Source organism: Colobus angolensis, unplaced genomic scaffold (genome assembly GCF_000951035.1).
Source record: "Colobus angolensis palliatus isolate OR3802 unplaced genomic scaffold, Cang.pa_1.0 Scaffold230, whole genome shotgun sequence".
Taxonomy (NCBI): Eukaryota; Metazoa; Chordata; class Mammalia; order Primates; family Cercopithecidae; genus Colobus; species Colobus angolensis.
In genome coordinates, this window is record NW_012115489.1 from 1,225,931 (window position 1) to 1,250,217 (window position 24,287).

The 24,287-nt window shown below is 40.3% G+C and overlaps 1 protein-coding gene across 1 annotated transcript in view; it reads left to right on the plus strand.

The window, feature by feature from the left end:
• The window catches only part of SPEF2 (sperm flagellar 2), a 190,303-nt gene extending 166,862 nt beyond the window's left edge, over positions 1 to 23,441 (plus strand). The window contains exons 31-37 of the mRNA XM_011944343.1: positions 2,099 to 2,205; positions 2,916 to 3,098; positions 5,811 to 5,903; positions 9,731 to 9,910; positions 16,544 to 16,789; positions 16,966 to 17,088; positions 23,294 to 23,441. Of these exons, the coding sequence (XP_011799733.1) occupies positions 2,099 to 2,205; positions 2,916 to 3,098; positions 5,811 to 5,903; positions 9,731 to 9,910; positions 16,544 to 16,789; positions 16,966 to 17,088; positions 23,294 to 23,383 (1,022 nt within the window). The 3' untranslated portion in view covers positions 23,384 to 23,441. The remainder of the gene's footprint in view (positions 1 to 2,098; positions 2,206 to 2,915; positions 3,099 to 5,810; positions 5,904 to 9,730; positions 9,911 to 16,543; positions 16,790 to 16,965; positions 17,089 to 23,293) is intronic.
• The last annotated feature ends 846 nt before the right edge of the window (positions 23,442 to 24,287 follow it).

A 24,287-nucleotide genomic window follows, 5' to 3' on the forward strand; every position in this document is an offset into this window, starting at 1 on the left:
CAGTTGAATTCTCCAGACATTAATAATTTTGACCCTAGGAAAGCTATCCATGAATACAAGAACACTGTCTTCAACTGGTGACACAAGACCTAATTCAGATTGTTCATCAAACTCAGAAAGCCATTATGAAAGTGATTAGCAGTATGCAAATGTTGACATTGTTGTTGCATAGCAATGTAGCTCTTTTGCATAGTAAAAATAAATAAATAAATGTTTTCCAGAAACCTGAAATTTAAAAGTAAAACAGTAACTTGTCTTCACCTCAAACAAAAGGCATTTGGCTTCTTCCAAACATATAGAGTAAAAAGCCCAAGACTGTTTCTTCTATAGCTTTCTAACTTCCCTTATGTATTCATGTGTTCTTTCACACTATTTTGGTGGAGCTGTGTGCTTCTACACAATGGTGTTATTTTGATGTTTTTTTTTGAGAGTTATCCGTAAGGGTGACCAGACTATGATTACAGTCTGAGTTCCCTTAGGCTTGGCATACAATTCATTATTTTTCCTCGATAATTCTAAGTGATAGTTGCATTAGGTAATTAACTTAGAGCCAAACTGAAAGAGAGCTTCTCTTTTCATCTGTGAACAAAATTTGTAAGTTTATGTAATTATTTTATTGCAACTATATCACTACATGCTTTGGCCATGTAAGTAACAAAGGCAAATATTAAAACAGTTTTCACGTTTCATGCTAAATCCTCAGGTAAACAATTCTTATGTAAACTGAAGGTACTGTCTTATTACACTTTGTTTTACACCATATCCATTTGAAATTGCAGAAATGAATTGCAGCTTACCAGATTTTTAAAATACTCTGAGCCTCTTCATGGTTTCAGTAGATTTTATTTACGGCTGTAGCTTGAAGAATATGACTGATTTATGTCTGACTTATCTAAAAACCAGCATAGGATCTTATAAACCTCAAATCACTAAAAATTCTGCTATCTGGGAAAATGTTCTCATGTCTATAAAACTGGATACTCAGGTTTAATGAAAAAGGATACAGAATGTATTTCTGAACAGCCTGCTGAATGTCCAATTATATCAAAGAAGAAAGGTTTCATTCTTGCTACCCAGAAAATTACCTTCCAGATCTCAAAATTGTGTGTTTGGTTTGAAGCACTGAGATTTTAGAAGGATTATTGCATTTCCCCGGAGGTTAGAGGAAATGCTTAAAGTTCATGTGGACTTTTAGAAATGCTAAAAAAGAAAAAAGAAAACCTTGGGATAGCATGTTTATGTTTCATTCTTTTTATTCCCAAAACAAAGAATAGCTATGTACTCTGGACCTGAAAGATCCCTGGATACACATTAGGAGTCTCTCCTTGTTCTAGAAGTTACCTCTTTGTGTTGGTTAGCCAGATATTTTGTTTTAAGTAGATTCATTTATTTTGTTTTCTTGCTTCTTTCTTAATGCATGTGCATGCAATTTGAAGTGAAAAACAAGGTAGAAATCTCTTTTAGATTGAGTTAAGTAGGTTAGTTCATAAGAGCAAATAATTTAAAAGGTTAGTGGTCTTTCATGAAACACTTAGGACTACTGAGCCAATTAGGTGACTAAATTAGCACTTTCAATCCAGTAATTTAACAATTCAAATTTCTCTACATTTACAAAAGTCAATATGGTCTGATCCAAAGGGCAAGATGAGGATAAATGTATTACCTTGATTGTAGTGGTGATCTGCATGCATTTGGAACACTTTTATTCAATATTTGCCAAAATATTTTACTCTTGTGCCCTACTGCATGTAAGAAACCTTAAAATTATATGTTTTTTGAAAAATTCAGCCTATTCTGAGTGAAAGGTCAAAGAACACTCCAAACTAAAAAGTATACAGTTTTATAATCTTACCCAATCTGGATTTAATTATTACTAAGCCAAAAAAGACATTTTGACTTAGTTGAGAAACAATAATGAGAGAGCATCAGGAAATTATTATTTTTATATTTCCAAAATGTCTTCTGTTTCTTTAAAACTTACCATTTTATGTAATATGAATAAAGAGATTTTTCAAATACTCATTACTTCCATTTTAGCAAAAGAAGATAAAAACCATCACCTAAACCAAGTGACAAAATATTTTTCATTGTATTATAGGCATAATAGGAAATAAAGCATTTACTGACATTCTGATCGATTTGGTGACCCTGAACCTTGGCACAAACAACTTTCCTAGTAGTTGGATGCACCTTACCCAACCTGAAGTAAGCTTCTATGTTGTTTGAGTTTTAAAGCTTTAAGCATTCTTATTTGATTAATGCATCAATAGTTCTAAAATAACGAGTACTTGCATAGGGTCTGACATTTAATATGCAATCAATGAAACATGAGTGAATGAAAAATGAATGAACTTCCAATTAAAACATATAGTATACAAATGCTCAATATTTGAAAAATAAGTGATGATCCGTCAGTGAAATATTATAGAGACCGTGATGTTCAACCAGTGAGTTTCTATCTATAACTACCAGATGGAATGATCCTAACTAGTAATAGTAGATAATTCTGGTTGTTCTTGCTTTTCATCATAACCTTTTCCTTAAGAATGTTCAGAAAACAGAATGCTTAAAGAGCATTCCCCCATGGGCCACAGAGCCCTTGCATAGGCACAGCTATAATTTTTGTCTCTCCTCTGCTGGAAAGGTACAAAGTTAACTGGAGTGATGTGTTTGATGGTATGATGGTAAGCAAAAGTCACAAATGTCAAGGAAGAAAAAAATGAAACACTTTCTAGGGGCTGTCTGGTGTGGACTGGTTGGTAGAATAAAGGAAACAAAAAGACAGAACTGATTCTATGTGCCAGTGAAAAGTCCTACTTCTTTCATGGGATACTCTCACTGTGAAAATATGAGCAAGTAGAGCATCAATATAGATTCATGTATATATTCCAAAGACATTTCCTGTTTTCTTCTAGTTACAGGAATTAACAGCTTTATTAACAGTCAACTCTGAGTTTGTGGACTGGCGGAAGTTCCTGTTAGTAACCTCAATGCCTTGGCCCATTCCCTTGGAGGAGGAGCTCCTTGAGACCCTTCAGAAATTCAAGGCTGTGGATAAGGCGCAGTTGGGCACCATCACTTTCGAGCAGTATATGCAGGTTGTTACCAGCACCTGATGGCATTGATAACACCAGAACACTCGTGACCTAAGAAGTGAATTACTCACTGACGTTACATTGCCAGGTCTCAGGCCAGTGCGTTGCTTCTCAGCTGCCCTTATCTAGTCACCAGAGGCAGCACAGGCAGTGTCAAAGCCCCAGGCAGAAGCCTGACTTGCATCCCCAGGGAAAAGATCTGAAAAAGTCAGAACTTCCAGGAGAACAAAGGGTTCTGAAAGCAGTTACATAAACTTTTTTGTTCTTCTCTTGAGTTCCTAACCAGTGGTTCTTATCCTTGGCTGTACATTAGAATCATCTGCAAAGCTTTTAATAAGCCCAATGTCCAACACTCTAAGCTCCCAGAGTAGAAACAACAGTGATGTAAAAAAAAAAAACACACACACACACACAGGGAAAGGAGCAAGTTTTTTCTCTTTGGGGTGAGAGGGTGATGAATGTTGAGATTATTTCTGAGAAGTTGAGTTTGAAATATCTGTGGGAAATGAAGAGAGAAATGTGCAGTCTAATATGGCCCATACAGAAGGGATCACGAGTCAATATCATGTAAATGGTTATTGAATTTATGAATGTATGAGATCACTCAAGGAAAGTGATGGATAACCCAGTAGGGTATGTAATACTTGGTCATTGGACGTGGCAGGTGGGATGTAACTGGTAACTTGTGCTAGAGAAATTTTGGTGGAATAATAATTACAGAAGTTAGATGGCAGAGGGTTGAGGAAATGAATGAGTCTACAGGAAGTGAAAACAAGAAAAGTCAACTGATTTTTGAGAAGTTTGACTAAGAAAAGAGTAAAAGCAAAATTTCGTAACAGAGAGGGGCCTGAATTACTTACTTGATCTTTATTAATGTCATTATATTGCTCACCATTTCACATTGCTGGTAGACATGGAAGAGAGAAACGTTCAGAAGGAGCTAACTTTGAAACAGAGTAATATTCTCCAGGTGCCTGCATCTCACATGTATTTCACCAGTCACATACATTCCTGCTTCCCTTTTCTTCCTTAATTCATGGCCTCCTTTTTTTTGTGAGAGCTCTCAGGTTTCCAGGCTCATAGAGTTGAGCCACAAGGAAAAACACAAACTATGACAAGGCTCTTTCAGGGCTGATCAAGACAGGTGTTCGGTTATTTGAGTTCTGCTACATTTATTTTCCAAGTAGATTTACAATTTGTTGAGGTGGTTTTGTTTGAAAACAGAAGCAGCAGAGCAAAACGTACTTTGTTTCCATAGCTGTCTTAAGATTTTTAAAAGTGTGCACTCATGAAATTATTGACCTTTGCTATTTATTGTATGTGGCAATCAACGTAGGATATCAGTTTGAATATTCTTTTGCACAAACATGAGAAGAACAAAGGGTGCTGGCAATTTTCACCAAAGTGCTGAGCTAAAACCAGGAAACTATTTTACCAAAGGTGTGAGTTTCTTAGAGAAAGCTGGATGCTGCTTTTAAGAGAAATAAGAGCAATACTTCTTTGAACACTGCCTGTGTTTTGGGAACGGTTGTTTTCTGAGCTCTGACCTCTCCCTTTCTGCCCTCAGGTCCCCCTCCTCTGAAACCCCTATTTGGAAAGGCCCACTTGACCAGCCTGCATGCCTTTCACAGATTATCAGCACTTGCCAGCTCACTACCCCTCCCCCACAACGTCGTTTCAGTGGAAAAATCAAAATAACTTTAGGTCAAAGTTTTACAAGATTTGTCGAAAACGTCCCATTAGGACAGTAAAATAGTATGCTTGCATTGCGGAAATGAAGTTCTAATTGTTGTCAGTTATAAACTGAGACAGACGGACGTCATGAACAAGAGGTCACCGAGATCTTGAGTCAGTTATTCAGTTACTTAACAAAGAGTTTTCTAAAACCAGCAATGTATACCAGCACCATGCAAGTCTCCACAAACAGATAGGACATGAACAGTACATAAGGAATGTGAGCTATTTTTAATGGGGGCATAGACTCCTCCAAAATATGACTAATGCAAGATTAATACAGGGTAGCAGCCTCCAAGCCTCATCACATGCTCCAATCATTAAAAATAGTCAGCATTGACCGGGCACAGTGGCTCACGCCTGTAATCCCAGAACTTTGGGAGGCCAAGGCGGGTGGATCACGAGGTCAGAAGATCGAGACTATCCTGGCTAACATGGTGAAACCCCGTCTCTACTAAAAGTATAAAAAATTAGCCGGGCGTGGTGGCGGGCGCCTGTAGTCCCAGCTACTGGAGAGGCTGAGGCAGGAGAATGGCGTGAACCTGGGAGGCGGAGCTTGCAGTGAGCCGAGATCGGGCCACTGCACTTCAGCCTGGGCGACAGAACGAGACTCCCTCTCAAAAAAAAAAAAAAAAAAAAAAAAAAAAAAAAGTAGCCAGCACTCCTAATCTATGGGTACTTGTTTATAAAGTAGATACATATACAACAGCACATAATACATTATGAACATTATCAAAGATGTAAAAGTAAAAATTACGTAAGAATGAGATAAAAAGAAATGTAAATGGGAGTTCTAGTATTTTCTCCTGCACCCCTGTGGTTTCTGCATCCTACTTGGGAGATAACTGCTCTAGAGACAAGATTGGCTCAGTCTCTGTGGCTTTTAGAGGAACATCTCAGCATAACACATACTTTAATCATTTTTGTTGTTTTTTTGTTTTGTTTTTGTTTTTTGTTTTGTTTTGTTTTGTTTTTATGTAGGCTGGTCTGTGGTTTACAGGAGATGAAGATATAAAAATTCCAGAAAATCCTCTTGAACCCCTGCCATTTAATAGGCAGGAGCATCTTATAGAGGTAATTACTGAGATCTTCAAAAAATGTGGAATTAAAGCACTAACCATTTCCTTTGTGTTTTCTTCCACTTGTGTAACTTGCTTTGGACTGCGCCCCTGCCCCTCAGTTCCTCTGCTGTCTTTCCAAAGTACAGACCTTAGTGCTCATTAAGGAGTCAGTGTAGAGAAGCTCGGGGGAGGAGGCAGCGGCCACAATATCAGAGCCTTACTGTTAATTCTCTGTGAACCTGGACAATTCCATGGCCTCTCAGAATTCACCTTCCTCATCTGTCAAATAAGCTAAGTTTTTAACACATTTGTCTCTGAGTTTCCTTCCAATTCTAAAAGCTTAGGATAAAATTTGTCATTTTACCTATGTCCATTTCTCTTTGATTTTGACTAATATAGCAAGGGTTTGCCTATAGCGTTGCCCATGGCCCATCAGAGCTTGCTGCTCTCAATATTATTATTATCCTCAATAATAGCATTTTATGAGCCTGTATTTCTGAGGCCACAATGAAAAGCCAGACCTTAAAAATCTCAATGCCACTCTATCCTCAGTAAGACATGAAAAAAACTGAATGGTAGATTTAGACATCACAGTGAACTCTGTATAATATATGGATTGTTCAATATCTAGCCAGCCATTAGTTACAAATTGCAGTACAAAATTGAGCAACACTCCAGTTGTAGCCATAAATGGAGTAATTTCCTTCAATTGGATGCATATTTTTTGAGCACTTCTGCTAGATGCTAGCAGGAGAGCAGGTAAGATAAAGGGTCAGAGAGTTACCAAAAAAGCCCAAGATATAAGGTTGGCAGTTGCAGGGGCAGTATTTTGTGTGTTGTTATTTTTAATGTGAAACTGGAGGACTGAAAACCAATTATCCTGGAGAGTTTTGGAATGGTCTGTATATGCTTTTGTGAACAAATCTGCCATCAACATAAACAGGTTCTTTATTAGTTGGAAGCAACTGGCAGTTTGAATATTATGCCAAGTGCAAAGTACTTTCATTGTCAGCCAGAAGTTTTTAGAAATGTCAATCAAAGGCAGAATCTGAGCTGCTCACCTGGCAGTGAAACAGAAAAGGACCTTTTAGTACTTTTGGAGCAGGTGGCTCCCACCTGCTGCTGGAAGATTACAGGGAGGAAAGGAACAAAGTCAGCAGCAGAGGCAGGACTGTGGAGACTGAGCAAAAAGTGGTGTTATGGAACAAAAGATAGCTGACAGGGATGTGTATGATGTCTGTATGGCAGAAAAGGTGAAAGGAGTGGTGTTTTCCATACTCCCCATGGGTGTCTGTGATACTCAATGCTCAGAAGTTACATAAATCTCAGTGTTCTTACCCTGGGATAGAAGCACAGATTTCACTGTTTATAAGCTGTGAGGTATCCACGGCATGACCCAATCTCTCTGCGCCTTGCTTTCTTATCCCTCTCTGGTGGGGCTGTTGTGCAGAGGGAGTTCGTGTGTGCGGTACTCTTAGAACAGTGAGTGGCACATAATAAGTCCTAGGTAAGTGTTAGTCAACAAGCTAAACAGGTTAACTATACATGGTTAAACAGTGGTTAATGGTTAACCTTCTAAAGAAAGGCGGGCAAAGATAAAACGTCAAACAACAAAAGATGTTTGTTTGTTTGTTTGGCTGTAATTAGAATAAGAAATACCAAATTGGAGAGAAATGGACACATTAGGAATCCTGGAGGCCAGAAGCCCTGGCTCTGCTCCTAGTGCTGCCAGGACTCACTGCGGAAACTTGCACACATCTGCGCCTCCAGGTCCTCCGTAACCTCTTGCCATTTCAGTCAATGGCAACCTATCCTTCCAGTTGCTCGGGTCAAAAACCCAGGAGTCATCCCAGTTCCTCTCTTCTCTCAAACTCCACATCCAATACCTTAGGAAATCCTGATAGTTCTACCTTCAAAACGCGTAAATGCTGAATGAGACCACTTCTTCCCAGCTGTATTGCTATCACCTAGAACAAGCCACAGTCAGCCTCACCTAGATGGCTGCAATGGCCTCATGATAGGTCTCCCTGATTATGCTTTGTCTTCACCCAGTTTGCAGATCAAATCACAGCAGTCCCTGCTCAAAACTTCCGTGACTCTGTATTTTACTCAGAGGAAAGGCCCAAATCCTTCCATGTCCCACCAGGCCTTGTGTGTTCTGATCCTGCTGCCTCTTTCATTTCACCTCCTGCCATGATCCCTTTGCCCATTCTGGCTCAGCCACACTGGACCTGCTCATTGTTGATCAAACATGCAAGGCCTGCCCCGACCTTAGGAGTTCAGCCTCAGCAGCCCCTTTGTCTGTCATGCTCTTCCCCTGGATGTCTTCCCCAGCTAACTCCCTGCCCTCTTCCACGTCATTGGTCAAACTTCACCTCAATCTTGCTGTCTTGCCCCTCCCCACTCTTCACTCTCAATTCCCCTTTCCTTGACCTGCTCTTTTTTCTGTGTTTTCATAATCACCACATAGTTTACTTATTTTATTTATTCTTTTATCTTCTTCTTTTTTTTCAGGCTGGAGTGCAGTGGCAAGATCTCAGCTCACTGCAACCTCTGCCTCCCAGGTTGAAGCAATTCTCCTGCCTCAGCCTCCCGAGTAGCTGGGATTACAGGCACCCACCACCACACCTGGCTAATTTTTGTACTTTTTGTAGAGATGGGGTTTTGCTTTGTTGGCCAGAGTGGTCTCCAACTCCTGGCTTCAAGTGATCTGCCTGCCTCGTTCTCCCAAAGTGCTGGGATTACAGACATGAGCCACCATGCCTGGCCTCTCTCATTTCTTTGAGACATTATTTAAATTTTTGTGGGATTTTCCAAATATCAGAAATTATTTTTCCACCTGTTAACTTCATTTATGCCTAGTTAAAACTATTCATAGTTGTAAGGGTTTTTGGTAACAAATAACCTGGTGGAAATACCCTCTGACTCTAGGAACTTGCTTCTCAAAGTATGGGCCAGAACCAGCAATATTAGAAGTACCTGGAAACTTGCTAGATGTGCAGAACCTTAGATGGCCCAGCACCATATACTTAATCAGAATTCACATTTTGAAAACGTTCTCCAGGTCATAAATGTACATTTGTGAAGAGCTGGAAGGTAGCAGTCTCCCCAGACAGGGCTCCTTATGTGCCTAGGTGTGGCCTATGTGTTCCAGGGTTTAGACCTCTGCTTTGGAGGGCCCCAGAGGATATTTGACTCCCAAGCACTAACTCTTCATGCTGTCAAATGCACAAGACACTGTATCAATGTCAGCTTGGGCATTCAGAGTGAGAAAATTGCTGATTTGATATTTGGTGTTTAGTACACTCTCTGCCTGGAAGTGAAGCCAACTAGGGTCAGTAGCTTGAGTATGAAGTCCAGAAGAGGTGAACCAGTTTGAAGACTTTTTAATAGCTAGAATCCCAGTGGCTTTAGGCATCATTTTCTTTCCCTCCTTTCACTCCCTACAGAGACCAATGGACCAGAAGCCTCATATTTAGGGCCAGGGCCTAGTTTGTCCGGAGAATGCTGAGGACAGATAGATGGGTCCTTGGGCTTGTGGCTCTCTTTTCCTATTTAACGTGCAGACCCCACTACCCTTAATTAGTACATTATTTCCTAAATATGTTAGTAGCATTAATTAGCACAACATTTCTTTTACAATATTTCAGGGCCTTACTTTTACTGCTTTTCTTCTTAACATTATTCAGTTTGTACCATTCATTTTATGTTAGCTTTACTAATTCAACCTTCAGAAGGTAACCTTATTCCAAAGCTCCTGGGGGGATTCTCCATTGCCATGACTAACTATTGACTATGAGAATGCACCCATTTTATCTTTGGAATTCTTTTTCTGTGCAGTTTTTCTTTAGGCTATTTGCTGACTGTGAGAAGGATCCACCCCAACTTGACTACACACAGATGCTGCTTTACTTTGCTTGCCACCCAGACACCGTGGAAGGAGTCTACAGGGCCCTCAGTGTGGCTGTTGGGACTCATGTCTTCCAACAAGTCAAAGCTTCCATTCCAAATGCAGAAAAGGTAATTGCATTCCAGAAATAGACTAACTATAGAGTCTGGAGGGGATGCCTGAAGACCCTAAACTGACAACAAGGACTCTGTTCTTTTCATCTCCATATTTTCCTAGGTGTGTAATATGATGCTTTACACATACTAGGTCTTCAACAAAGCCTTACTCAATTGGATTAAGACCTGGTTACCCAATTGCCATCGACCATTTTTGTAGTAAAATCAAAATTTGTTCAAAGTGTCTTGGTGGAATCAAACTTTACTCTGTAAAGGATGGCCTTTATGTGGCATGAGTGCTGATCCTGATAAATGAAACAGAAATGGGTATCAACCCAATCCATTTGGGATTCTGTGTAGAAACGATAGATGAAACAAGTTCAGGTCTATATGCACGCCACATATATGTGGCTTGGTAGTGTTTCAGGCCAAAGCCTGGCCACTGGAAACCTGCATTTCATATCACCTGTGTCCAAGGACAAAGAAGCTTAATATCCAATTAAGATGCCACCTCACCTTCCCCTTGAGATCTCTAAGGCATTGGCATTCCCTGGCTTTTGGGATGGTATAGTCTCCAGCAGGGTGCTAGGTAATGTGCTTCCTAGGTGCCCGTTTGTTCTTGACATGTCTTTTGGTTCTGTTCTTTGGGAACCAGAGCAGTGGCTCCATCTGATGAGATGCTTGTTTCTATTTTTGCTTTGTAGAAACAAAGGGGAAAAGATTTCCACCCAGTCCAGACTCCTCAGATGTTCCAGACACAAACTTCTGTCTTTTTCACACATACTTGTGAAAATATGAAGTAGAAGTAGTCTGAAAGGAATGGGAGGTTCCTGTAACTGCATTCATGGGAGGGAAGAGAGAAACTCTTAAATGCCACCTTAAAGTTTGGCCCTGAGCATGTGGACAGAAAGATTTCCTTCCCATTCCACCAGAGCCAGAGTGAGGCCAGATACATATCTAGTGAGCTAACAACTCTTCAAACCAGTGTGCTGTAAATACTGGTTCAACACACAGTGGCAGAAAGTTCAGCCAGGAGTATGTATTTCCATTCAAGAATGCTGCCTTCTTTGACAGTAGAACCCCAGCTTAAAAGTCTCCCAAATAAGGGGCTGGGTGTAGTGGCTCCCACCTGTAATCTCAGCACTTTGGGAGGCCAAGGCAGGTGGATCACCTGAGGTCAGGAGTTCGAGACCAGCCTGACCAATATGGTGAAACCCCGTCTCTACCAAAAATACAACATTACTTGGCTGTGGTGGTGTGTGCCTGTAGTCCCAGCTACTCGAGAGACTGAGACTGGAGAATTATTTGAACCTGGGAGGCAGAGGTTACAGTGAGCCAAGATCGCACCACTGCTCTCCAGCCTGGGTGACAGAGTAAGACTCCATCTCAAAATAAAATAAAATAAAATAAGTTTCCCAAATAAGTGAGGGGTTAAATATGATGTGCATTCACGGGCACTGAATTTGCCACTTTCCCAGGAATGTTTCTGTATCTCCCTGTAGATGGGAGTTCCCTAAACTAACTCTGAATCTGTGATCTAAGCCAAGATCACAGCATGCTGTGAGGTCTCATTAATGTCTGTCTTCCCTCACCTCAAATGATGTCAGACCCACAGCTATATGTTCCCATGGTGCACCCTGCTTCCCCTATGAGATACTCCTCACCTGGCAATGACTTCCTTGAGATCTGCTTCTCTCTAGACTCGAAGCATCCTGTGGACCGGGAGTTTGGTGGGCAGGAGGCATCTGTTTTGTCCTACATCCCTAAACTTGAGGCAAGGCCTGGTACAGAGCTCAGTAAACATTGCATTAATTAATTGATCAATTAATTAGTTCATTCACTTTGTAAACTATGCTTTTTGCATGGCCCCGTGAGGAACACAAAAGAAGCCAAACTTGTTCTCCTGAAGGGACTCTAATTGGCCTCCTTCATACAGAAAAGAATGAATGATGCCCCAAACAGGGAGGGAGCATAGAATAAAAGGCAGATTAACATGAGGGCTTGCCAGCCAGAAGAGGTGTGGATGTTCTCTCCTTTCCTGCCTCTCTTCTTTACTCTTGTTACGCTCTCCACCTGGCGTACCCTTCACCTGGTCTCAAAGGATCTGAGGCCTCCCCATTATTCAAGGCCTACAGCAATGCCACATCTTTCACGAAGCGTCTCCTGACAACACTGAGCACTCTCGCAGCAAGGCCCAGGTTATAACCAGAACTTCCCTGGCAGGGCGGAGCACCCTCACACACACACATTCACTGCTTCCACAAACATTTATTGAGCACCTGCCTGTGCTGGGGACTAATCTTGATTTGGGGGTATGGCAGTGAACAAAAATTATTCCAGGCAGGAGGAAGACAGGCAATAAACAAATAAGCAAAATAGAGACTACATCAAATGGTGATAAATTCTATGGAAAAAGAAAAGAATGCAGGGGGAAAATACAGGCATGGGAATAGGGGTTGCAATGTTCAGTAGGGTGGCCAGAGAACGCCTCTCTGTGAAGAGACATATAAACAGAGGCCTGGAGAAGGTGAGGGAGAGAGCCTTGCAGGTCTCTGGGGCACGAGCACTTGAAGTGAGGACAACAGTGAGTGCAAAAGCCCCTCAGTGCGGCCATGACTGTTGTGTTCCAAGAACTGGGGCTAGCCAGCAGAACTGGAGAGGACCAGGCTGGAGGAGAGTAATAGGGAAGGGAAGTGAGAGGGAGAGGACCCTGAGGGCCACTGCAGGGATGTTAGTTTTAACTCTGTATAGGATGAGAAGTCATTGGAAGAGTGCAGTCACCCGGCTTCACTAAGTCAGGATCTCTCTGTGTTGAGGAGAGACTATAGCGGGAAAAGGAGGGAAATAAGGAGACCTAGGCCTTCAGGCAGGGTACCATTTATCTATTTATTTCTACTGCCAAATGGTTCCTGCCTTGAGTTTGGGACACCTTGTTACCCATCTTCATGTCCTCTGAAGTGCTGCCACATAGCCAGTGCTTGATTAGTATTTGTGAACATGGCCAGGAAAGAAGGGGAGAAGGAAGAGAGGGACAGTGAAATGAATGGACTTTAGTCTAGTCTCCATGGTAGAGAGGAGGAAAGCAGACATTCCAGGCAGGCAGAGGCAACAGCAGACTCCAGGAGGCTGCAATGAGCATGAAAGGCCAGGAAAAAGGAAGCCTGTACTAGAGCTGTTGCCATAGCAACAGACAGTTGTCTCTGAGGCTGGCAGCCAGGCTAGCTAGCACAGGAAGACGCTTAATGCCTTCCATCCCTGAGTGCTGCATTCACTGTATGCTAGTGTTCCCACCCAGGAAGCAGCTCTCCTTGAGTGCTGTTCTCAAGAGCTTTTAAATCCAAAGACGCCATGGAGGAATTGAACCAAGAACACTGCACTGCAGAGATTAAGCTAGTGGGTGGGAGGTGGAGCCAGGATGGAGCACAGGGCTCTCTCACACACACAGGCCTGTCCCTGACTTGGAGTGAACCCTAGGGGCATTTGGAACACAGGAGCCACCCACCTCCCTCATTCTCACTCACTCCTCATCCTGCTGTCTCCAACTGTGGCACTGCATTTCTGTGCCATTTCCACTGTGTTCCAGTTTCCTGGGCAACCCTGTCCCAGGAAGCCATAATGCTCAGAAATAACACCTCCAGCAGATGCATATTCACTCCCAAGCCATTCAATCAGATCTCTGCTTTTGCTTTCCACACAAACAACTGGAAATCTCCCCAGCATTTCATTCTTCTTTACTCTATTTCTGCTATTCATGCTGATTTTATTCAATGCAGCTCAGGCCTTCTATTTAAAGCCACAGCTTCTTGGGTAATTTAAAAGAAATTTAAGAGCAAGGCATTCATCAGTAATGCACTAATCTAGGTGGATCTTTAAATAAATGACATTTGGGAAAATGGTTCGTTCTGCCACCTGTGTGGCATGGGGTTAATAAACTGTGAGCTTGAATCTCTCACATTGCAAAAGTCTTGTAAAAACATCTTGGCAAGGAGCGTTTGAGGCCCTGGGGTAGAAAACATATACATTTCTATGCCCTTCTGCTCTTTGAGGCTTTGCCCACATTAGTCCAAGAACAGACTTCTGTGCTGCCATCCGAGATGTGGGACTGAGCTGATTGAATGATAGAAATGCATGGTCAGGAAGACACACAGGTAGCACTCTGTGGACATATTTGTTGGGAGTCCTGAGGGTTAGCCAAGTGTGACATAGTGCTTGACAGCACCACAATCTGTTCCCCTGCTTAGATAATAATGTGACTTCTGTAGATCTTTGATACCACTGATAATTGCTCATTCAAAAGTACTGGCTTTTCTCCAAATTGGCCTCACTGGTTTTGTTCCTGCACCCACATTCAACATCACCAGCTTTCAGAGACTCTGTTGGAGATAAAAACCGCCTCTTGCACACATTTCCCTCCCTGCAGGACCATGCCAACTTCTTCAGTTTGATCTCAGTCTCTCTCCCTTCCTTCCCCTCCCACTGAGCCACTAGGCCTATTCTGTACCAACCCCCTAGAGAGCAAAAATAGCAAACATGTAAAAAGCATCCTCTGACACTAATAAGTTAAGGATTACTCACTCTGACATTTCAGATGTTTACATTGCTACCTCTTAAATTTTTTATAAAATCATTTATTCCATTATGCTTACATCAGGACTTTGGAATCATTTATTCCATTAGGCTTACATCAGGCCTTTTGAAAGTAAGCTTCTCCCTAATTATGGAAAGAGTTAGAGAGAGGCCAGGTTCCTTCTTTGCTTAAGTCTGATATCATCTGCTCATCTAAGCAGCTAGTCGTTTGCTTGCCCACAGCTATGTTGGGTATGTTCTATCTTGGGTACACAGAACCTATGCTACACTCTGAATAGAAATTTATTCATCCTGGACTCACTCAGAAAGATGTTTTACATCACAACTATGTTCATTTCACTATACTGTTTCATTGCCCTGGAAAATTATTGATGGGTAGCCAATGCAATCATCCCCAAGATTCCTGGGTAGAAATACTAAAGCTGATTTCACTTTTCTGCCATGTAGCATTTCCAATTGTTTAATATGGACAAAAGCCTGGAGGAAAATTATATAAATATGTATGATTTTGATTCCAAAATTTTGATTCCAAAATTTTCCCTCTCTTTTTTTTTCTCTCTTTCTTTTTTCAAGCTTTTTTCAGGCTTAAATTCCCACCTTAACAATGGATATAGAGACCCAACTAAGGCAAAGTGACCACATAGAGCTATAGCAAATGTAACCTGCCTTCATTACACTGTCCACTGTCCCTCCAAATTTTTTATAAGGACATGTGACTACCGGAGGCTTAATTTTATGCTGCATCATAATTCTTCCATAACAGAGATTTACATGACTATTTAGAAAGAGCTTGCACAATCTATAGACTTAATACTTCTACCGAATTAAATATTTACAGCATTGTGCACCCTCCTAAATTAGCATTTTTTTTTTCTTTGGAATAAAGGAGATCAGATCTCAGATATTCTGTGACATCTGGCTAGCCAAAATGCCAAAATGCTGCTTTTTCTCTTGGCAAATTGTCAAATATTGAAGCATACATACATACACACATGTATACACACACATATACACACAAATTTACTATAGAGAATGTAAGAAGCACAAAGCAAATTATCTATTCTGCTATCCAGAAGTCACCACTGTTAACTCTTTAATGTGTTTGCTTTCCATTTTCATCAATAGTATAGATATATAAGCAAAGCATCCTACTGAATGTATTACTTTGTTTTCTGCTTTCTTTTTGCACTTATCCTATCCTGAGTGTTTTCTTGTGTCATTAAGAATTCTGCTAAACCATCATTTTTCATGGCAGTGTAATATTCCATTGCAGAAATAGAGTTCATATTACCATTCCCCCAATTTTTTGGAATCTTAGGTTTTCTATTTTTGCTGTAACACTGAATGAACAGCCATATACAAAAGTATTTGTGCAAATGAATATTTCTTCAGGATCAATTCCTAGTCCTGTAACTACTGGGTCAATGATAGGATACATAAGAAGAATATATACATTCAGGCTTTTGATACATAAGAAATCAAAACTATTTACTCCTCACCATACTCATGAGTGCCTGAGTTCATGGCTTTTGGCCAAATTTCAAAGAGCAGCAGTAAAAATCTCAACCTGATTTTGTATACTGGATTTGTTTTCCATTTTGCCTTCTGAGGGTTTAGTTGGGATATCCTCCAGTGTCCAAAGAAATGTTTCTGAAGCTCTTAGAATCTGTCAAGCTAGAGCAATTGACTTGCCTTAGCCTCTCAATTGCAATCAATTTCAAAAGCAAATCTCGTTTAACATCTATATACATGTGTATATCTATATCTATTACAGGTGTAGAAGTACCTGGCAGTGTAGTCAGCCCAAGAATGTATGAAGATGTGTAGGACACACTCCACACTATACAAGCTTCTATACACTACAAGTAAAACTGGTCTTGAATTTTGACATTGTGATTTTCAAGACAGCTAGCGTATTGTCTTCTAGACTGGCTAGCTAGTTTGTGGTAGGCTCTGTCATTCATGAAAAGTGTGTGATTATGAAATTGGTATATTCTAAAAGTCTCTATTGGTGGAAAAAACTTCAGGTTGACTTCATGTTCTCTTCATTTAACTTTGCAGACCTCCTCAACTGATGCAAGTCCAGCTGAGGAATTTCCTGAACCTGAGGAAAATGCTGCAAGAGAAGAAAGGAAATTAAAAGACAACAGGGGGGAAAGGGAACAGAAGGATGAAGAAATCCCTGAAAATACAAACAATGAAAAGATTTCCATGGAAACATTACTCAAAGTGTTCAAAGGGGGAAGTGAAGCACAGGACTCTAACAGATTTGCCAGCCACCTAAAGATAGAGAACATTTATGCAGAGGTTGGTTAGATTATTTTGTAAAAAGTTGGCCTCAATTCTGAGCATATTTTTATGGAACGGTTCTCAAAATATATCATTGTATAGAAATTATACAGAATCTCTTTAGTAAATACAACTATTTTTTAACAGCTACTGGATTGTAAGGTTGATTGACTTCATATTCTTCTTCTTTAAAGGGCTTCATAAAAACATTTCAAGACCTAGGTGCCAAGAACCTGGAGCCAATTGAAGTTGCTGTTCTCTTGAAGCATCCTTTTATTCAAGACCTGATTTCAAATTATTCAGACTATAAGTTTCCTGTGAGTATTACCCCAAAGTGCTCTAATGTGGTTGGGCTCCGGTTCAGGACATGCTACAATGTTTCTAAATGTGAGCTGGCATGGAAGAGAAAGAAACTGGACTCTGCCAGGCCAGGCCAGGCCAAAATCTGGAGAAGCTAAGCTGGTAATCATACCAGGCCAGAAAGGTCAGCCTGAAATATCCAAAGGGCAGCAAGCTTAGGCACAGTTGATAGGTGATAGTTAAAGCTGGCTGGGTGACAGTGTTAGGATTGTCACTGTAGCCATGTAGTGACCCTAGCCTGTGATTGAAGAGTTTGGAGAATAAGATTCCTCCTGCCAAAAAGAACTAACCAAGGCAATGATCTCCAGCCAAGTGCTGACATATTCATTGTACTCTAATTACTCATGGTACACATCATCTCTGTAGTGGAAATGATAGTGTGTGCAAAAGGTTGGGCACCACTTCCGTCAGGAAAACAGTGTGCAAGATGGGGAAACTAAGGACAAACCCAGAGAAACTGGACAAACCCAGCAGAAGAAAGGAAGAACTGCAACTCAGAAATCACATAACCACCAAGCAGGTCTGGACCACACGTGCTAAATGTGCATCCGCTAAGGCGAGTCCCGGGCCTTTAACAGCAGGGGCTAAGGAGGGCAGAGGCTGACACCAACTCCCTTTCATACTGTGGGACTACATCCCTCTTAGATACCAGTTGAACATGAAGTCTCCCTGTTGGGCTCCTGTGAGTTGTGTATTGAACTACAAAGGGTTTGCTGAGTTGAAAATAAAAGCACTTTCACTTTGGTAAAGTGTAGATTGTGTGTCTTCACTTCTCAATGACAACAAGTTACATTTTGCCGTTTTCTTCCTATACACACAAATGAAACTCTTCAGACTTAAATATCTTTCTGTGTGCCTAAATGTTTTTGTTCTAAATTGCTGATTCTTTAAAATATTAAATTATTAATTAATATTAAAATTAATTTTACTGCCTGTGTTAGTATAACTGAAGTTGATTTCTAACAAGCTAGCAGCTGTTTAGACACAAAGCCTATGCAGTAATGAAATACGATTACAGCATTTAAGAACACAGGCTCTGGACTCAGGTCATGGGACTGAATCTCAGGTCTACCCCTCAGTAGCTCCCTGACCTTACCTTTCTCTTAATCCTGGCTTTCTCATCTGTTAAATGGGGATGAGACATTCATATTGAAAGGGTGATGGTGAGGATTAAGTGAGGTCGTGCGTGTAAAGCACTTGGCATGGTATCTGACACAAGGGAAGGGCTACAGAAATGATGGCTGTTAGGGGTACTATTCAATATTGATCACCTACTACTGAGACCCATGGCATAAGCTTCCATAGGAGAGAGAAAATTGAGTACATAATTTGGTCACTGCTCTAAAAAAAATTAACTCCTTTATGCAAGATAATTTTTACATGCGGGAATCTCAAGAAAATGATGTAAGTTAAACCAACCAAGTGCAAAATTATAGGAATTCAATACATGACATTTTTGTGCTGGAAGCATGGAGGGAGTCTGCCCAAGAAGGAATAAACTGGGTCTTGAACGATGGCCAGGGTTTGGGAAAGTAGAGAGAGGGAAAGGGAAGTCTACATGGATTTTGCTGTTGGGGTAGGGAGGCAGCAGGGTCCTGGGTGAAGGCAAGGTCTGGGGAAGGCATGGAAGAAGGACTGCAAGAGCCCCACCCCATGAAGAGCCTGGGAAAGGTATAAAATGATCCCATTAAATTGGTAAGATCAGGCCAGATTGCGAAGAACCCAGATATCACACAGGAAAATGTGGATTCCATTTGAAAAGCAAGAGAGAATGAACAGGCTGCTGAGCAGGGCATGATATGATATTTCTTCATCCCCAAGCATTCCTTGGGGATACTGTGCCATAATATCATCCTGCACAACGTGGGTTCCATAGGCCCATCTCTCTAGACTGCATTTTAGCTTACATGCCCTGCTCCACTTATCAGGGAATAGCTCTCTTATGTTGAACCGGTAAAATAATTTGCAAAATTCTTTGGGATTATGTAAAATAGGACTTATTTTATATTGCTGATTACAAGTAGGAGCATAAAAATGATGCCGCAATTATTTCCTCTCATACTGGGAAGAAGACTCCCACAAAGTCAGGATGGTTTGAAAATATCTTCACTCTGAGCAGAGTGATTAAATACAATAAACTTGCAGGGAAGATTCTATTTGACATTTTGCTTGAGGAAAGAAAATAGCCAACGGATGGCTGCCTTCAAGAGTTAGCCTCTCCGAATAGGTGCTCTGACTTCCCAGGAAAGCTGTCATCCGTAGGACTCCCTGCCCTGCCTTTTTTTTTTTTTTTTTTTGCCCAGGCTGGAGTGCAGTGGCATGATCTGGGCTCACTGCAACCTCCACCTCCCGGGTTCACGCGATTCTTCTGCCTCAGCCTCCTGAGTAGCTGGGATGACAGGTGCCTGCCACCACACCCAGCTAATTTTTTGTATTTTTATAGAGATGGGGCTTCACTGTGTTGGCCAGGCTGGTCTCGAACTCCTGACCTCAGGTGATCCACCTGCCTCGGCCTCCCAAAGTGCTAGAGGACTCCTTTTAAGTTATACATTCCCCTCATTTCTGAAGGAGTGTCAGCAATTAGCAATGTTAACTGAAGTACTATCGGCATTTGGAGCAGCACAGTTCCTCTTTGAAAATAACTGTCCCAAGTGTGGCAGAATACCTAACATTTCAGGCCCTACCCCCTGTATTCCAGGAGCATCCTGACATACTGACCTCCAAAACTACCTCTGCCTGAACATTTGCCAAACCTTCCTTGGTGCACAGTACCCCTCTGGCTGAAAGCCGCCCAGCGGAGGGTGTCTGTCTTCTGTTAACCAGTTTCACAATACCAGTAGCACTTGGCATTCTCATAGCAGAGAGTGAGTTAGTGAGTTAGTTCATTGCCAGAATGTTTCTCTAAGATATACCCGAGTCATCTACTTTAACTCTTCCTCCTCACATCCTCCACACCTCGTCCTGGTCACTCCACCAAGGAATCTAATTAGAGGCCAGTAAACTACCACCAGTGGGAGTCATTCGTATGATGGTCCATCAAGAAGAGTTGTGCCTGTGTCCTGAAAAGTCTAAATTCTGATATTTACAGTGAAAAAGGGTCCCTTTCCAGTAAGGGGTTCTATTCTCATTTTTGCTAACAACAACAACAACAACAAAAGGAATGAAGGGATGGAGAGAAAAGAATCTTTGAAGAACCACTGCACTTGTCCTGTCATTTTTTGCTTCAGATATCCATGTACAAGTAAATAGATCACATTTTTATAATACACTTCAACCACAGTGATGTCATTTGAAGATCTTTCAAGATAAGAAGAGCAAAAGCTAGAGTGTGGTTTTTCAGGTTAAAATGTTGTTTGCTGTTATAAACAGTGGCAAGTGAAGGTTGTTGCCTAACAGCTTTATGTTTACAAGGTTCTTGTTTAGAAGTGACAACGTTTTAAGATATATATTTGAAAACACTAAGTATGCATAATTGTAATAATGTATTAAGGTGGACTGGTTTTGTGGTTATGAGAGTGGGCTCTGGAACTTCACTGACTGGGTTCATACCTATGAAGTGTGTGGCCTTAGGTAAGTGACCTCAAAGTGCCTTGGTGTCTGCATCTGTAAAACAGGGCCAATTATCATAGTCACCTCATGGTGGGGGGGGGGTTGTACAGATTAAATGAGATAATACATATAAAGTACTTAGCTCAGTTCCTGGAAGATAGATAGCACTCAATAAATGTGACCTACTACTACTACTACTACTACTACTATATTACTACTATTAGGTTGGTGCAAAAGTAGTTGTAGTTTTTGCCATTACTTTCAATGGCAAAGAACCACAATTATTTTTGCACCAACCTTCTTCTACTACTGCTGGTCTGTAGTACTTACCGTGCACAGTAAATAATTCTGAATCATGTGCAATTATATGTGGATGGACTAGTGAGCTGGCATCTAATCTCTTGAATGCACATGTCTTATCTTTGGAAAAAAAGAAGGACTTTCACTGGTGCAGGACCATGATGATAAAGGGTCCAAACACGTCCCAGGAAGCCTCTGGTCCATACCTATGTGGAAGTTCCAGATTTTGTGTTGGACATTATAGGTATTCAGCTAAAGTCACTTATTTAATTTCCACTTTCATAGGCCTTGTGTAAAAAAGTTATTTTCAAATAATTCTCCTAAATTATTTAAAACATGATTTGTGTAAATATAACAAGATCAGTGAGGATATTGGAACTGCGTTGTTGGTGAACAAAGTCAATTTCCTGTGATAAATATATATTTATAAATGTAAATGAATAAACAATTTTCTCTAAAAACTTAATAACTTTAGTCTCTTGTGATGAACACAGACTCAATTATTATACATCTTTTATAACAAATCTGTAAATCAAGTATATTACCTTATCATTGAGGTTTATATTCAATGGGAGACAGCAAGAAATCTTTTAATGTTAAAATCAGAATATCACCAGAAAATATCTTATGAACAAATGAATCAGGACCCAATTACATTAGGATAACATACCTATAATTGTAAGTGTGAACTGAAGGAGACTTTCATCCCTCTTTGTCTTCAAGGCACCTGACTTTAAAGTACTCTCTAAGCTTCTCCTTTATCTTTATAACAAAATATGATAGCTGCTTCAGTGCTTTGTGTTTTCAAAGCACCAGTGTCAAACATTTTCTGACTTTCACAAGCTATTCTCCATTCACTGCTACTGAAAATTATGGTCCCTGATTTCAGCTATAAATTTAGCTAAAACTGGTTTAAATATATCTGGAGCTTATCATTTTCCCCATGCTATGGAGTGTCAGATAATCACAAGTTAGCTTGTTCCTTAATCCTCAAATTAACTTCTGATAATATCAAAATGACATTAGTTATTACAAACATACTATATAAAGAAGACATGTTATTAAGAATTGTAGTGGGCTGGGTACAGCAGTTCCCATCTGTAATCCCAGCACTTTGGGAGGCTGAGGTGGGATGATTTCTTGAGGCCAGGTGTTTGAGACAAACCTGGTCAACAGAGCAAGACTCCCTCTCTACAAAAAATTTTAAAATTAGCTGGACATGATGACATGTGCCTGTAGTACCAGCTACTCAGAAAACTGAGGTGGGAGGATTTCTTGAACCTCGGAGATTGAGGCTGCAGTGAGCTATGGTCTTGCCACAGCACTCCAGCCTGGGTGACAGCGAAACTCCATTTCTAAAAAAATAAATAATAAATGAAAGCATTGTACTGGGTAAGACTAGAAAAGTCAATGGGGAGCAGGTTTTCTTTTCCACTTGGTTCACTTAGCATTGACCTGTGGCTTTAGGAGATAAGGAACAAGATCTCTAAAGAAAATGATTCACTATGATCCCTCACAGTGACTGATAGAAGCAATGCATAGAAGCAAGGGTCAACACAAATGGTGAACAAATTCATGTCTTCTCAACTAAAATGATCACAGTCAAACTGAAGTCTTTGAAACCCAGCTCTGAGGAAAAGGAACTTATATTGTTAAAACACTTCTGTAAATTTGTGAAATAAAAAAAAAAAAACCTAAAAGCTACCCAAATGCAATTCTGTATTTTTCATGTATTGGTACTCCTTCTACATTGTGATAATAGTTTAAATATATTTTGAAAAATATCTGTGATTTAAGATGTAAGATAGCTGTATAGCAAATGAAAAACAGATCATTCTTTCCCTGATGTTTTTTAAATGAAAGAATGAGACAGTTTCAGGAAAGTAATCTTTTGTTTTAAAATTCTACAAATCTATAGACATGATTAATTTAGCATCAGCATTTTCTTTCATAGAAGGTGAATACTGGTTTTTGTATTCATTCATAAGGAAATAATCTTTTAACTTGCAGATTTATTATATGCCAGGTTCTGTGTAACTGCTTTTACAAGTGTTAATTAACCTAATATGACAACTGCATTATTAGGCATGGAAACTGAGGTTCCAAGATCTTAGATAGCTTTCCAAAGGTACAAGTAGTAAGTTTCAGGGTGGGATTAAAACGAAATGGAGAAGTTTGCTCAGTGGAAAAAAAGAAATAAAAACTGTTTAGTGGTTGCCATGTACTATGTGATCATTTATTAGTATTTGTGTAGCATAGTATTGATCATCCTTTATTAGTATTTGTAACTTCTCTTTGAACCATTTGTCTTAGGATATTAAAATAATTCTCCAAAGGAGTGAACATGTACAAGGAAGTGATGGAGAGAGATCACCTTCAAGACATACAGAGGAAAAGAAATGAGGACAAAAGAGTGTGATTTTTGTAATTCAGCAATAAATCTTGCAAAAATTAAATGTGACCATGGTGTTTGTCATATATGTTATGATTTTAAGTATAGAAATGAACCCTACCAGTTTATTATCAGCATTGAAGAGAACCTTCCTTAACTTGGAGAATATTTCATAATAAAGAGAGAGAAAAAGAAAAACCAAAGTAAAAATCCAAAATAAACAGCATGCATTTTGAAGTGATTCTGAAAATGGAAGGCCCCAAAACAATATGTTCAAAAATAAAGAAGCCATGAAAACTCCCTATGAGCGCTATCTACATTAGGCAGATATAGTGAAAATTTCCCCAAAACTCCACATCAGCACAGTGCTTCTAGGTACATCTTATAGTTCTTGCTCCATATGCAGTAAAATTTCCAGGTTTATTTCAGTAGCCAAGAAGAAAGCTGCATAATTGAACTGCTAGTAAAGCTTTGTTCCCATCATCTATTCATAATTATTTCTTAATAGAGTATATTTCCTTCATAGATAGATGTACAATTTCATCTTTTTGCTTGATAAGTTGGTGACTCAAATTCAATGACACTTATCAAGAAACTTTCAAGAATGGTGATGTATTCTCAGTGGCTGGGCTGCTTCTATGATAACCCCTGTGGGTCTTCTCATTGACTAGATCCTCCTCTTCTGCTCAGCCTCTGAGTGTAGGAGGGCCTTCTCCATCTACGGTCAATCCCTGGATGATCCACTGATTTCCATGACGTCATGGGTATTATAGAGTCTCCCAACACTGAAATTTCTATTCCTACCTTCGTCCAAAATCCAAACTTCTCTGTCTTAATGGCCCCCCATTTTCCACATGGATGACTAATAGTCATCTCAAACTCAGCGTGTCCGGCGTGAATTTCTGATTTTCCTCT